Here is a 15,772-nt window from a genome sequence, read left to right as displayed (position 1 = left end):
GGATGTGCTTGTGTGGTTCCGTTGTATTTACCTATTTGTATTTACCTATTTGTAGTATACAGGAATTGAGCAATGCTCGTGTTGTCCTGTCTCCATATCCACATTTATCAAGTCTACCTTTACACACATGAATGTTTTTCTCATGCACCACCTCTTTGTCTAAGTCGTTCCAAATATTTAAGAATATACCTAATTGTGATATACACGGAATGTACTATGCTCGTGGGTTTCCATCACTGTTTCTCAATAAGTCGAATTTAACTTTAAACTCGTTTAAGTTTTTAGACTGGACGATCTCTTTGTCCAGGCTATTCCATAAGTCTATACTTCTGTAGGGAAAGCTATATTTCTTGATATCCTTCAAGCAGCTTGACTTTTTCAATTTCATTCCATGTCCTCTTGTTGCTCTCTTATCCCATACAAACAGATCTTCTTTGTCAATTTTATCTACTCCCACCATGGTCCTGAACACCACAATCATGTCTCCTCTCTTTCTCCTTTCCTCTAACGAAGGCAAATCCAGTTTTTCCAGCCTCTCTCTGTATGACAGGTCTGTCAGACTGGGGACCATCTTGGTTGCTGTTCTTTGTATTCTCTCAATCTTGTTTATATCTTTCTTTTTGAGTGGGCACCACACTACCGCTGTATATTCTAACCTGGGGCGGATCATGGCCACTATCAATTTTTTCATCATTTCCTCATCCATATAATGAAATGCTACTCTTATGTTAGTCAAGAGCTTATAAGTCTCTCCAACTATCTTGTTAATGTGCTATTCTGGTGACAATCTATCTTGGACCAGCACTCCCAAATCTTTCTCTTCTCTCCTTTTTGTGATTAATTCATTACCCAAAAAATAATTCAGTGATGGTCTCCTGGTACTTTTACCCATTTCCAATATTTTACATTTCTTTACATTAAATTTCATTTCCCACGTCCGGCTCCAATTGTGTATCCTATCCAAATCCTCCTGCAGTATTTTACAATCCTCCTCAACCTCTATCTTCCTCAAGATCTTTACATCATCAGCAAACAGACTCGCATAACTGTTCACTCCATCTACCATATCATTTACGTAAGTCAGGAACATTACTGGCGCCAACACTGAGCCTTGAGGGACTCCACTTGTTACTTCCCTCCATCCAGACATCTTTTCCTTTATTACTGTCCTCATTTGTCTGTCTCTCAAAAAGTCTCTCATCCATTCCAGAAGTTTCCCCTTTAGTCCTCCTATATATTCTAGTTTCCACATTAGTCTCTTATGAGGTACCTTGTCAAAGGCCTTCTCTAAGTCTAAGTACACACAATCCACCCAACCATCTCTCTCCTGTACCACATCAATCGCTCTTGAGTAAAAGCTCAACAAGTTTGAAACACATGACCTTCCACTTCTGAATCCAAACTGACATTCAGCCAAAATATTCATCTCTTCCAGATATTTTATCCATCTGTCTTTCAGGATTCTCTCACACAATTTTGCGACCATGCTGGTTAGAGACACTGGTCTGTAATTCAGGGGTTCTTCCCTGTTTCCTCCCTTGTAAATTGGTACCACATTTGCCCTCTTCCATTCTTTTGGCACTTTCCCCTCTTCCAGTGAGCATACAATTAAGCTGTGAATTTTATCTGCCAGTTGTTCTCTGCATTCCTTCAGTACCCAGTTTGAAATTCCATCAGGTCCTGGGGCTTTCCTTACATCTTGAGTTTCCAGTAATTTATACACTTCCTGCACCTCCACTTTTATATCTTTCATCACCGGAACATTTCTAATCACTCCCTCCCCTTTCACAAGCTCCTTTTCTTTAGTGAAAACTGACTGGAAACGTTTGTTCATTATTTCTGCTTGCATTGCCGCATCCTTAAAGACCTCTCCATCTACTTTCAGCTTGGTGATTCCTTCCTTTTGTTTCAGTTTGCCATTAACAGATCTATAAAACAGTTTGGGTTCATCCTTGCATTTGTCAATTATACCATTTTCAAAATTCCTTTCTTCTTCCCTACGTATTCTTGTGTATTCGTTTCTTGTTCTTTTATATTCTTCCTTTGTTCTGTCGTTACCTCTCTTTCTCCAATTGTTCCACGCCTTATCTCTCTCTTTTTTGGCTATCATACACCTTCTATTAAACCACTCCTTATTCCTGTTTTCTTTCCCTCTTACTCTTGGTACAAATTTTTCCACTCCCAAATTATAGAGGTCTAGAAAGATATCCCACTTCCTCTGTATCTCTCTTGTTTCTCTGAATTTTCTCCAATCCGCATTTTCAAAAAAGTTTCTCAGTCCTGTAAAATTTGCTTTGCCAAAGTTGTATCTTCCCTGTCTATGAAGCTCGTCTCTTGGCTCGACGTTTCCTATTAACATCTGGAACTCAATGACCACGTGATCACTTTTTCCCAAAGGACAGAGATATTCCAATGATTCTATTACATCGGGTTCTTTGGTGAACAGTAAATCTAACCTTGCTGGTGTGTCCTCACCTCGAAACCGTGTCTCTTCTTTGACCTACTGCGTCATCACATTATTCATTATTATATTTAATAACATAGTGCCCCACGAATCCTCGCCGCCTCCCGAGTACCATTCCTCCCAGTTCACCTCTTTACAATTAAAGTCACCCACCAAAATTATATTATTGCTTTTCTCAATTATTTTTTGCAAGTAGCTAGCCATATCTGACAACATCTCATGGTATTCGTCATCCTTCCATGCTCTCGTCTTTGGGGGAACATACACTACCGCCATATCTCTCTTAACATTCTCTCCAGTTTCTAATTTCATATATATCACTTCAGCCCTGCCTTCTCCCATTTCCACAGTATCTACATTTATGTTGTTCTTCACTGCTATCATCACTCCTCCTCCCTTTTTTTCTTTTCTGTCTTTTCTCCACAGTTTGTATTTACCATCTCCCAAATGAACATCAATATCTTCTCTTAATTTGGTCTCTACAAAGCACATGACATCAGGTTCATGTTCTCTCAAGAAATCATTAATTTCGATCCTTGTCAATATGAAACCATCAACATTAGTATATATCACCTTCAAATTATTTTTGACATTATTAATACCCTCTTCTCTCCAACTCTCTGTCCGTACCACTTCCTCAACTTCTGATCTTTCACAACCATCCCCCCTAGTTTCCTTCACTTCTATTTCCTTAAATACCATTTCCTTACTTTCATATCCAATACTCTCCCAAAAAAAAGTATTACGTTCTTCCTCTGTCCTCTTATCATTTTTTTTCCTTTACTTCTTCCTTTAATGATTTTAAAACTTCTCTTTCTTCTTCATTCAGATCTTTTCTTATTATAATATTTTCCATCTCCGCCTCTTTGCTTAATTTCCAGGTCACTTTAAGTATCTCATTTATTACACTTTCTGATGTAAACTTGACTCTCATTGGTCTTGTTTCCCCTTTCTTGTAAGGCCCTATCCTCCTTACTTCCTCAATTTCTTTTACCCACTTGTCTCCTTCGGGGTCAATCTTGCCTAATATTCCTCTCACCATGTTCGTGTCTCTCTCGAGTCTTGCGAACCTAACCTTTTCTTCCTCTTCCCTGTTTCCAAATACTACCACACATCTGTTCCTTTCTACAGTTTCTCTCACTATTTTCTCTTTTTTCTTCAGTATTTTCACTACATTTTCTTCCATTTCTTTCTTGTTCATTTCCCTTTCTTCCTGGATGATCTCTCTTAAGCTGACCACTTCTTTCTGTTCTTCTTCTACGTGTGCCCACTTTGCCTTATGTTCTTCTAATACATTACTCACCTTCTCCATTTTATTAGTACTCTCATCAAGTTTCCTCCTCAGTTCAACATTTTCCCTCTTCAAGTTCCTAATCTCTTCATTGGCTGTTTCGTTGGACTGGATTAGACTCTGTATGGTGGTTTCCGTATTTCCTGACACATCCTTTATCACTAAATTCTCTACTTTTTTTTCGAGTTCACTAATCCTCATAATTAATGTTTTCACCAAGTCCATGACATTAGTATTAGCATCAAATCCTTGAAATTCCATTCCCTCATTGTTTACATTTTCGGCCATGTTTAATGTAAAGTACCTAAACAGCTGTTACCGAATAAGCCACAAACATTCATGTATACTATTGCCAACAAATCTTTACATTTTTGGTAGTCTACTAACTTTCATTATTTTAAATTTAAAGAAAGACCCTAGGAGACAGGACAGACAAAATTCCTGAAACTACTCAAGGTTAGGAGCGATGCCTGGGACGTCCTCTCTCTCCGGCTGTTCGTGTGTGTATAAGTATGAATGTACTAGCTTTAGGGGTATAAGTCTGTTGAGTGTTGTAGGTAAGGTGTATGGTAGAGTGTTAATTAAGAGAGTTAGAGAGGGTACAGAGGGAGTGATTGGTGATGAGCAGTGTGGCTTCAGGAGGAGGGGGAGGGGGAATGCATGGATCAGGTTTTTGCTGTGAGACAGTTGTGTGAAAAGTATTAAGTGAAAAGTAAGGATGTGTTTTGGGCATTCATGGATTTAGGGAAAGTGTATGATGGAATTGGTAGGGAGGCTTTATGGACTGTTTTAAGATTGTATGGATGTGATGGTAGGTTGTTAAAAGGAGTGAAAAGTTTTTATGTAAATAGCAGAGCGTGTGTAAGACTAGGAAACACTTTGAGTGATTGTTTTCCTGTGAGAGTGAGGCTGTGTAATGTTGTCTTGGTTGTTTAATATTTATGTGGATGGTGTTGTGAGGGAAGTGAATGCGAGAGTGTTAGGTGGAGGTTTGAGTCTGGTGAATGCTGATGGCAGAGAGTGGAATCTGAATCAGGTGCTGTTTGTGGATGATACTGCACTGGTGGCTGATTCAGAGGAAGGATTGAGACAGTTGGTACAGGAGTTTGGAAGGGTGCTTGAAAGGAGGAAATTGAGAGTAAATGAGAAAAAGAGTAAAGTGATGAAGTGTACTAGGTTGGTAGATGGTAGCAGGATGACTTTAGTTTTGAATGGTGAGTTGCTTGAGGAGGTAGAGTGTTTTAAGTATTTAGGGTCACATGTTGCCTTGGGTGGGAGAATAGATGTAGAAAAGAAGTTTAGAATGAATGAAATAGGAAAAGTGTTGGGAGGAATGAAAAAAGTGTTTAGATGTCATTCACTTAGAATGGTTGTAAAAAGAAGGCTGTATGAGGGTGTAGTGGTACCGACTGCATTATATGGGGCTGAAACATGGAATATGGGTGTAGCAGAGAGGAAAAGTTTGAATGTAATGGAGATGAGGTGTCTGAGGAGTATGTGTGGAGTGATGCGTATGGATCGAGTGAAAAATGATGAAATGCAAAGGAGGGCTGGAGTTGTGCAGGAGATGGCTGATCGAGTTGAGCAGAGAGTTTTGTGATGATTTGGGCATATGGAGAGAATCGATGAAGAGCAGTTGCTGAAAAAGATAACTGGATCATATGTGAAAGGTGTAAGGCTGAGAGGAAGACCACGAATTGGATGGAGGGACAGTGTGAAGAGAGTGTTAGATGCTGAAAGAGGGATGTCTGTTGAGCAAGGAAGAGTGGCTACGCATGATAGGAATGATTAGAGAGAAATTGTGAATGAATAAATGATGACGTGGCCCTGAGGGGATATTCTCGCATTAGGTCTGATCAGCTTTTGATCAGGTTAGGTGCGGGTAAGGGGATGGGTACATTATGATGAGGCAGGGGTAAACCAGCTCTGCTATTGGGCCCTGCTGCGTATATTGCTGACTGCACTGCTCAGTTGACCCTCATGTGGTGTGGTTCAGTGAGGATCTGTCCTTTCTCCCCTTGGGGTTAAGATACGAATAAGTGTGTGTGTGCGTAGATGAGTAAACTGGGAGTGTGTAGTCCTGTGTTGGCTGCCTCCCTTTCTTTGGGGGAAGCAGCCTAGGTATATAGGTAGTATATAGACTGATAGGTAATGAAGTACTCTGTGTGTTTTTTGTACAGGTAGTGTCATACTTGGTGTATGAGAAGGAATTGTAGTACTGTACTGTACTCTTAATTGCTGAAGGAAGTATAGCAGCTTTATGTGGAGTAAATACATACTGTATAAGGAAAACTACCAATATATACATGCAAATTTTTAAACAAGTAAGAAGGAGCCAGGATTCTGGGGACCCATTTCACAGGGCATGGTGGTGGTAGTTCTCCCTCTTCCTAGATTATTGGATCCTGGCTCACTCCATCCTTAAGTGGGAAAAAACGTCAGAATGATGGTGAAGAATGGGCTTAGGATGAAGTAATATTTGTGTGTGTTTGTGCAGGTGGTATCATTCCTCTTGTATGAGAGTGATCTGATGCAGGATGATGATGATGATGATGATGATGATGATGATGATTGTGCAGGTGGTGTCATATTTGGTGTATGAGGGTGTGGTGATGCAGGAGGAACTGGAGCGAGCAGTGCGTGCTGGAGAGGACAACCTTCTGCCTCACGTGCGTCGCCTCCATCTGGTGGTCACAGCTCTCAGGGAGTTTTTCATCGCCTTTGATGTCTGCCTAAAGAAAGAGCAGAACCTTGTTGATACCCACCATCTGTTTAGAATAAAAGGTCAGTGTACCATCTTCTGTTTGACCTGTAAGTAAGCGTCGTTATTATAGTATAGTTGCACAGCCTCTTTTATGGATATTACACAAACCAAACTTTACCAGACCTAAGAAAATCGCTGAAACCACTTAGTTCAGCCCTAACTTTGGCCGAGATGGAAGACTGCAGTATGTGGCTTTCACGGTTTGGTTTGGTTTGTTTAATATCCGTAAATAAAACTGTGCAGCTAAACTTAATAATTACCATGAGGTAATTACACACTGCATGTAAGAGCAGGATTTGGAAGGATATATTCTATTGAGTAAAGGAATGAATGGAAGTCAGTGGTATCCTCTTTGTGTAGTATACAGTTGTATGCAAGGTACTATATGGATATTTCTTTGGTAATGTGTTGGCCTTACAATATATACTGTATAGGTTCAGTCTCCAGGAAGTAAATGGAGGTTTTTCCATTTATGGTAAATTCGAGCACCTGCCATCCACTTAAGTGCCACCTTCAGGTGACTCTCCATTGAATGACAAGTCATTTGGTTTCTTCCAACCCAGGAAACAATTTTCTGTACTGGATAGTAACCATTTACCCAGATTGATGCTTGGTGGTCTTGTGGGTTAAGGCATTTCATCTGGATGTAGCCCATAAGGCATTACATCTGAGGGGTGGTTGAGGTTCATCATTTACATAATACTCCTCAGGGGTGAAGAGCTGGTTACTGTTACCTGTAATGTCGAGACTATGTTACCCAGCCCTGAGCCCCTATTCATATAATAGAACAGTAAAGGATTACATGAGAGTTAAATACATAAATTGCCATCAAGGAGTATCGTAGCACACTTATAATGTGTAACAGTACAACAGCTGCAATGCAGGGGTTAAGTATAGTGAATTCAAGTTGCCTAGCCATGGGCCCTTACATCTTATGGAGGATAATACAGCATTGAAGGCAGTTTTTATCTCTAGTAGCATTGACAACCATTATCTTGTCCCTGATAGAGGAGCTTGGTGAGCTGGTAGAAGTACGTCAACTGTTTCTCCTGCTGATCCGGATGTATCGACCAGGGGTGCTGACACTTAACTATCTGCAAGACTTAGTCACCACCAACCACCGCTTCCTTACCACCCAGGAGGCCTCCTCGCCAAATTATCCACCCAAACAGCACTTCAATATTTACAACCACATCAAGCAGTAAGTGTTCACACATTAGTTATGCAATACACCTCACCCCCACTATTTGACAGGGAAGCATTCCATAAAAAGTGGTTGAATAATGAATTGGTCAAATAACAAATCTGTTTTTCCCATAAGATTGTTAAGAAATAGGGGGGCGTTAGGTTCCGGACTACCTTTGTCATTCAAAAAAATATTCAATAACGATGGAAAAAATACCAGTAAATATGGAGACACAGGGATTTGAGCTGTTTTCTTATAGACCTACGTTCTCAAGGAACATTATTTTAGCACTACATATGTCTCAGATTATTGACATTTGATTCTCGATCAAAAAAATATTGGCGAACAAACAAAATATACCTACTTAGTGATAATAAAGAAAGCCACCTGAACGCTTTCGTTAGCTTGTTTATTGTCTATCCCGCTGACCAGACATGATGTCACCACACCAAACAAACTCAAATGTGTTCAATTTAAAACTATAAATAGCAGTGGAAGCCTAACAGGAAGAGCTGAAACCTAGGGGGTTTTGCCCCTAGGACCCCCCAATGATTATAACCTACCTAACCTTTTGCAAACTATGTGCATTCGGTAAAACTAGCACCAAAACAGCATCGTGTGTTAAGAGTGCTCGTTAATCATTACCGCAGTCATCACCAGGGTTGCCATTTGGTATTTTTCATAACCGAATGTGGGCCACTTTGGTAATGAAAAATTCAGGTGGTAATGAATCAGCATGATCCATTACCAAACGGATTATTCACATGTATGAAGATACAGAGGATGGAGGCAATGGATTCTCTGCTCTCTTTTATTAATCTGCTAACCTACGTAGCGCAAAAATAATCAACATGCTGATAGTTATAAGGTGAGTGGGGAAAGCCCCAGGAATTGATGGAGTGTGTTATGATGGTATTGTGGTGAAATACTGAAGCGTGGGGGAGAGATAATAGTAGAATGGATGTGGAAGATGTTCAGATTGGCCTGGGAGGAAGGTAGAATCCCAGAGATTTCGAAGTCAGATATAATTATTCGCTTGTACGATGGGAAAGGAGAAAAAGAAGTGTGACGTAATCATAGGGGCATTTGTCTTCTTTGTGTAATAGGAAAAGTATACGGTAGGGTACTTATTGACAGAGTTAGAGAAATTACAGAGGAATTAGTTGGAGAAGAACAGGGAGGCTTAAGGAAGGAGAGAGGTTGTGTAGATCAGATATTCTTAGATCTTTAGTGGAAAAAGTGTCTAGAGAAGGGAAAGAAGTTGTATGCGGCCTTCATGGATTTGGAGAAAACATATGACAGGGTGGATAGACAAAGATTGTGGAAAGTATTGTATTAAGAATATGTGGAGTAGATGGGAAGTTGTTGAATGCTGTGAAGTGTATGTATGAGAGTGCTAAGGCTGCAGTGTGTGTGGATAGTAAACTGAGTGAGATTTCCTATTTGAAGGTTGGGTTGAAACAGAGATGTGTCATGTCTCCATGGTTGTTCAGTCTGTATATGGATGGGGTTATAAAAGAGATACAAAGTAGGAGGTAGGACAGTGGATGTTGGAGTGGCCCTAATGAGAGAGGGTAGTTTTTGGAAACTCCCTGTACTGTTGTGTGCAGATTTTTTTTTTTTCTTTTCTTTTTTTTAATGTGAGGAAGAAGGAACCAAAGGCAACGAGCCCACAAAACTGTTCCTTCCAAGAGAAAAACAAAATACAAGAGAGAGCCAAATTCAAGATCCGATCATTTCGAGATGCCTGGACACACTGCAATTGAAAGACTGGAGTTCATAGGAAGCAGGAAATACAGACAGAAGGAGACAGTTCCAGAGTTGACCTGTTGCATAAATGAAGGACTGGGAGTAATGGTTAACTCTTGCATTAGAGAGTTGGACAAAAAAGGGATGAGAGTTCGCTGCTAGACGGGTGCTACGCACCCATCATAGAGGTGGAGGAATGCATGAAGACAGTTCAGAGGAGCAGTGACCATTGAAGTAGCGATAGAAAAGAGATAAAAATGCAACAGTGTGGCGAAGAGACAGAGGTTGAAGGAAGTCAGTAAGAAAAGGAGAGTTAATGAGATGAAAAGCCTTTGACTCCACCCTATTGAGAAGAGCTGTATGTAGGGAGCCTCCCCACACATGAGAGTTGTACTCCACGCAGGGGTGAATAAAGCCCCTGTATAGAGTCAACAATTGTGCAGGGGTAAAGAAGGAACGGAGTCGGCTTAGCACACCCAATCTCTTGGAGGCAGATTTTACAAGAGATGTAATATGATCTTTACAAAATAAGTCCCAAGTAAATGAAACCCCAAGCATGTTCAAGGATGATGCAGGATTAAGCTGAATATTATTAAACATTAGTGGGTATACCTGTGGAAGATTATGTCAGGTTGATAGGTGCAAAAACTGAGTCTTTGATGCATTAAAAACAACCAGATTATTTTTATCCCAGTCAGAGATACGAGCCAAGTCAGACATTAGCTGTGCCATAGCCTCATCCCTTGTTTGTTGAAGTAACTACTGAGATGGACATTGCGGGAATCGAATAGAAAGGTGAAGGGTGGAGTCATCAGCGTATGAGTGGATAGGGTTAGATGTACAGCTTAGAAGGTCGTTGATGAATAAAAGGAAGAGAGTTGGTGATAGGACAGAGCCCTGAGGAACACCACTGTTAATAGATCTAGGAGAAGAATGATGGCCGTCTACAACAGCGGCTATAGAACGTCCAGAAAGGAAGCTAGAGATGAAGGCACAGATAGAAGGATAGAAACCGTAAGAGGGCAGTTTGGAAATTAAAGATTTATGCCAGACTCGATTGAAAGCCTTTGAGATGTCAAGTGCAATGGCAAAGCTTTCGCCAAAGTCCCGAAAGGAGGATGACCAGGATTCTGAAAGGTAGGTGAGAAGATTGCCTGTGGAGCATCCCTGACGAAACCCATACTGACGATCAGAAAGAAGGTTGTGATAGGAAAGATGCTTTAAAATTTTTCTATTAAGAATAGACTCGGAAACTTTTGAGATACAGGATGTTAAAGCAATTGGGCGATAGTTAGAGGGTTGGGAATGGTCACCCTTCTTTGGGACTGGCTGAATGAGAGCAAACTTCCAGCAAGAAGGAAAGGTACAAGTTGATAGACAAAGGCGAAAGAGTTTGCCTAGGCAGGGTGTAAACACAGAAGCACAGTTCTCGAGAACAACAGGAGGGACTCCATCAGGCCCATGTGCCTTGTTAGTAATAAGGCCAGCAATGGCAGAAAATACATAAGCTGAAGAAATTTTAATGTCAGCCATGAGGAAGTCAGGCGGAGGAAGTGATGGAGGAACAGCACCGGAATCATCTAAGGTGGAATTGGAGGAGAAAGTCTGAGCGAAGAGATCTGCTTTATCAGTAGAAGAAAAAAGCTACAGAGCCATCAGAGTAGAAAAGAGGAGAGAAGGATGATGAGATAAAGTTGTTGGAAAGGTTTTTGACAAGGTGCCAGAAGGAGCGGGAAGAATTTGAGTTAGAGAGTTCAGAGCATTTAGTACGGATGAAATTATTTTTAGCAGAACGAAGAACAGACTTAGCACAATTCCGGGCAGAAACGTATAAAAGATGTGATTCGGGTGAGTTGGCTCCGGTACCATTTATAGGCCCTCTCCTTGTTGCGGACAGCATTAGATCAAGCATGATTAAACCAAGGCTTTCGTGCATTAGTCAGAGGATATGAGAAAGGAATGTATGCTTCCATACCCAAGAGAATAACCTCCGTAATGCGCAAGGCACACTCAGATGGCTCCTGGCCAGACGAAGGGAAGCTGCAAGGCTTGGTGGATGAGTTTGGGAGAGTATGTAAGAAACAGAATCTAAAGGTGAATGTAGGGAGGAGTAAAGTTATGGTCTTCGAGAGAGGTGAAGTCAGTGAATGTATAGTGAGGTTGGATGATGAGGAAATGGAAAATGTGAGTACGTTTAAGTACTTGGGTAATGTGATGAGTAAGGATGGAAGTTTAGAGGATGAAGTGCTTGAAAGGGTACAGCAAAGAAGAAAGGTTGCTGGTTCCTTGAAGGCAGTGATAAGAAACAGGGGAGTGAGCATGGAAGTGAAAAAGTTATTACATGACAGTGTTGTGATACCAACTCTGATGTATGGAAGTGAAGCTTGGACATTGTTGGAGGGACACAAGTTAAGAGTGAGAGCTGTGGAAATGAGTTATTTGAGAGGAGCCTGTGGAGTCACATGGAGAGACAGACTGACAAATGAGGATGTGAAGGAGTGTCTTGGTGTGGATGTGGATATGATAGGAAGTATTAGGAGAAACACACTGAGATGGTTTGGCCATGTGGAGAGGATGGAGAGTGAGAGACTGACAAGGAGAGTGCATGCAAGTGAGGTGGAGGGGGAGAGAGGGAGGGGAAGGCCAAGGATGAGATGGAGTGATGGTGTGGAGAGGTATATGAGAGAGGGGGGTGTGAATTGGGAGCAGGGCAGTGAAGTGGCAGGGGACAAAGTGACGTGGAGGTGATTTGTTTGTGGCCATCCTATATAAGGGATTAAGGTGTCTGGCAGTAGATAGTTAGATAGATAGATATAATTGGTGAAGAATAAATGCTTGCTTTAAGAATTTGGTAATGAAAAATGAGGAGTTTGGTAATGTGGCCGAGTTCAGATCTTTGCAACTCTGATCGTCACCTGACCATGCGATTGCGAAACACTCACTGAAGTTGGTGAGCACATGACTGTGCTTGACAGGGTCTTGGGTGGAGCCATGGTGGTGCTGCAGTGTTCCACAAGGCCAAAAGGAAATGCAGATGGCTGAAGAGGCAACTGATCAGCAGGGCAGAGCACAGAAGACAGGCAGCTCAGCCAATCTGTTTGGCAGCGTGTGGTTTGAATTGTCGAAATGGCAGTGATAACCATGTTGAATAAAGAAAAAGGGTATAGATTTATAAATATCGAAACAACGAATTGTCAAATAACGATTGGTCAAAAAATTGGGGCTTGGTGTACATTTTTGTTTCAAGTTGCCTTTTTCTTCTGTTAATTCCGTAGTAGATTATGAAAAAACTGCCCGTTAAAGTTTCATGCTACCCATAAAGCTGATTTGTCATTATTCTCGTGTGTATGAAACTATTGTACGGAAAAAATTTTGTTTTGGAACATTCCTCGGACTTAAAATGAGGACTGGCAGTAGCTAATCAGCTTCATTTCTAGTGGCATCAGCACTTTAGTTTCTTTTTGCTGTTTTTGTAAATAAACAGCTATAAGAAATACATGAGAGATCATAATCTGTCATGGCCACTTCATAGAGGAAGAGGTCTCAGATAGTAATAGATGGATAGATGTACCTGAAGCACGGTATAGATTTTATATGTTGTAATAGCGTTCAGTTGATTGGTGTCCCATAATGGTCTTGAATTTTTCACAGTACAGTATCTCAGATTTATACAGCAGAACCCAGTGCTTAAAAGCTAGGACCTTTTCATGACATATGATCGAATTTTTGTGTGTTTGATTATTTTTTTATCCTGTATGAAGCCTTTGTGGCCAATATACAATTGCTTTTTTTCCCTCTCTCATTTGATCACCCTTGTGCAAGTCTGAAGTCATTTGTTTGTTTAGAGATGGCCTTAGCACTCATCAATGTCCGGTGATTTAGTGTCAGTGATGGAACAATAGTGTGGTGTTGGAGTTCAAATAGCTAATGAAGTGCAGTGAAGTGAAATAACTACCAGTTTAAGTGAATTGGAAACTTGTTTTTAGACTTATTTTTGGAGGTAAGCAGCAAGTGAAGTGTAGTTGAAGTGCAGTAAAGTGAAATAACAACCTCTTAAGTGAGTTGTAAAGTTGCTATTAGACTTTGTTAGGTGGGTTACCCTTGGCCAAAAACACATCGCCACTGAATCCATGTTATAATTGACTCATCATCATCATCATCAGCCATTTGAGTGTCCATTGCAGGACCGGCCTATCCCGACCGAACTGGGGATGATACAGCCTATGTATCTGTACCAAGTGGCTTAGGCTGTCTGGTAGAGATTGTATGTAGGGTGAGAAGTGCTTGTAAGTGTAATTGTAGTGTTGGAGTGGCTTTGGATGTGTGTGTAGTCTGTGAACCGAGTGTAATCGGCCAGTGCAAGCCGACTGGGTGCAAGCATACTTTATAGTATGCGACACTGGTTCAACCACAGCACCCCTTATGTCCGCCAAAGCAGTACATGGCCGGAAGAACGCTCCCACAGTTTATTACCCTGGCGGGGCGCAAACCCTTGTTCTTCAGTGTACTAAAATGCACACTTTACCACTGTACCACAGAGGCTCCAGTATTTGATAAATCATAGCAGAATGGATTTTTCAAATGCATCCTAATTGAATGACAAAGATGTGGTGTACATGAGAATTTTAGTTGAAAAATTAAATGCTCAAAAGATGGCAAGATAAGGGAGAGTGGTGATGGTTCAGGCACTTTTTAACAAAATATTTCCAAAAATTCAGGTTTAAGCATTAGCATAATAATGTTTATTTTAAAAAGTTGCCCCATCATTTGGGTCCTCTTCCTAATAATATCAAACCCTTAGCTGTTTTCAGTTTTGAGCTATAATTAATGAAACACAAGTTTCTAAATCATCCGAATCATTCCTACCAGTGGTGATGGTGTCAATAGAAGGATGGGATGGTTCGGGCATATGTATTACGTGGCACATTCTTAAAATTATGGGACTTCAGTTGGCCAAAAAACAAAATTTATCAATTCAAAGACATTTTATTTTCCTAAAGTACAAAATCAAACTTCAGAATCCAAATGAACCTCTTCATATTTGTAAAAAAATAATATTTTAAGATTGAAATAAGCTTTGCCAGAATTATGGATAATTAAATTAACCTTTTACTTTCTAGTTTAAAATGATGCATGATTGGCCCCATCTCTCTCTCTCTCTCTCTCTGGAATACTGACTTCACTTCTCACTTTCTGGACCTCTATTTCAGATTGCAAAAGAAACTAAATCTCTCGTTTTGTCACTTTTTATCCCAATTTCTGACTGACTGAATGATTAAGACTTTAATGCATATTTTAGCCAGAGATAGTTCGGACACAGACGAACCATTCCCCACCCTAACTGTCTGAATCATCCTGAATCTATATAATTAACTGAGGGGTACCCTCATATTTCACACAAAAGAGTTTAACATTCTTTTTTTATAGCAATATCTTCTACATGCAACACAGATTCACCATAATAATGGACAATTTGCTGCTTGACACATTCATGGAGGTAGAGCTTATGCTATACACTCAAATTATAACATAAGAGGTGCAATAAAACATAAAATATGACCTGCATCGAAAAGTGTGGCATTTGTAGATTAGGGGTTGGAGCAAACAAACTTTTGCACTTTCACACAGGACCTTGCTTATTTGGCCTTATACCTTTCTCAGGAAATGCACTGTCTGATCCATCCCACTGTCTGAACCATCACTGCTGTCCCCTACCAATAAAACCATTGTTACCATTTTTGAGTGTGTGTGTGTGTGTGTGTGTGTGTGTGTGTGTGTCTGTCTGTCTGTCTGTCTGTCTGTATGTATGTATGTATGTGTTGTTGCTGTTCCTGCTGAAAAACAAAGTTACAAATTATTGTTACCCATTTTCAGGTTTGCAACAATGGAGATCATGCGACAATATGGTCGGCTGCTGGAGAACTTCAGTGTGAATGATGAGAGTGTGAATGATAGCATCTTCACTATGATGCACCACATCGCCGGGGACCTTCGTAATGTCAACGTTCTTCTTCAGCCATCCATACTCCGAGTCTTCCTTCGCATTTGGAAGGAGGGCTTTGAGCTTTGTGTGGTGAGTTCATTTTGCATTACCTATTTTCTTCATCATAATCATCATCATCATTACATTGGAGTGTGTAGAATTCAGTAACAGGAAAAATCAAGTTGCTCTAAAAGGAGAACCACCATCAATGTAAAACATGTTCTTGATGGCTTGAGTGTACAGGATAGCACACTCATCATGGCACAGTTAAACCTATTATGAATGAAACAGCTCCAATACTCTCTTCTAGATATTGCTAGACAACTTTATTTAGC

At 40.5% G+C, this 15,772-nt stretch overlaps 1 protein-coding gene across 1 annotated transcript in view; it reads left to right on the top strand.

Moving 5' to 3' along the window:
• Nucleotides 1–15,772, top strand: part of tim (timeless) — a 394,051-nt gene that overhangs the window by 232,827 nt on the left and 145,452 nt on the right. The window contains exons 11-13 of the mRNA XM_080274845.1: nt 6,335–6,539; nt 7,528–7,720; nt 15,329–15,527. Of these exons, the coding sequence (XP_080130971.1) occupies nt 6,335–6,539; nt 7,528–7,720; nt 15,329–15,527 (597 nt within the window). The remainder of the gene's footprint in view (nt 1–6,334; nt 6,540–7,527; nt 7,721–15,328; nt 15,528–15,772) is intronic.

Source organism: Coenobita brevimanus, chromosome 60 (genome assembly GCF_032717465.1).
Source record: "Coenobita brevimanus isolate Jiangsu-jjx chromosome 60, ASM3271746v2, whole genome shotgun sequence".
NCBI lineage: Eukaryota > Metazoa > Arthropoda > Malacostraca > Decapoda > Coenobitidae > Coenobita > Coenobita brevimanus.
Note: the sequence above shows the minus strand (reverse complement) of the source record. Positions and strands in the feature narration are given on the sequence as shown.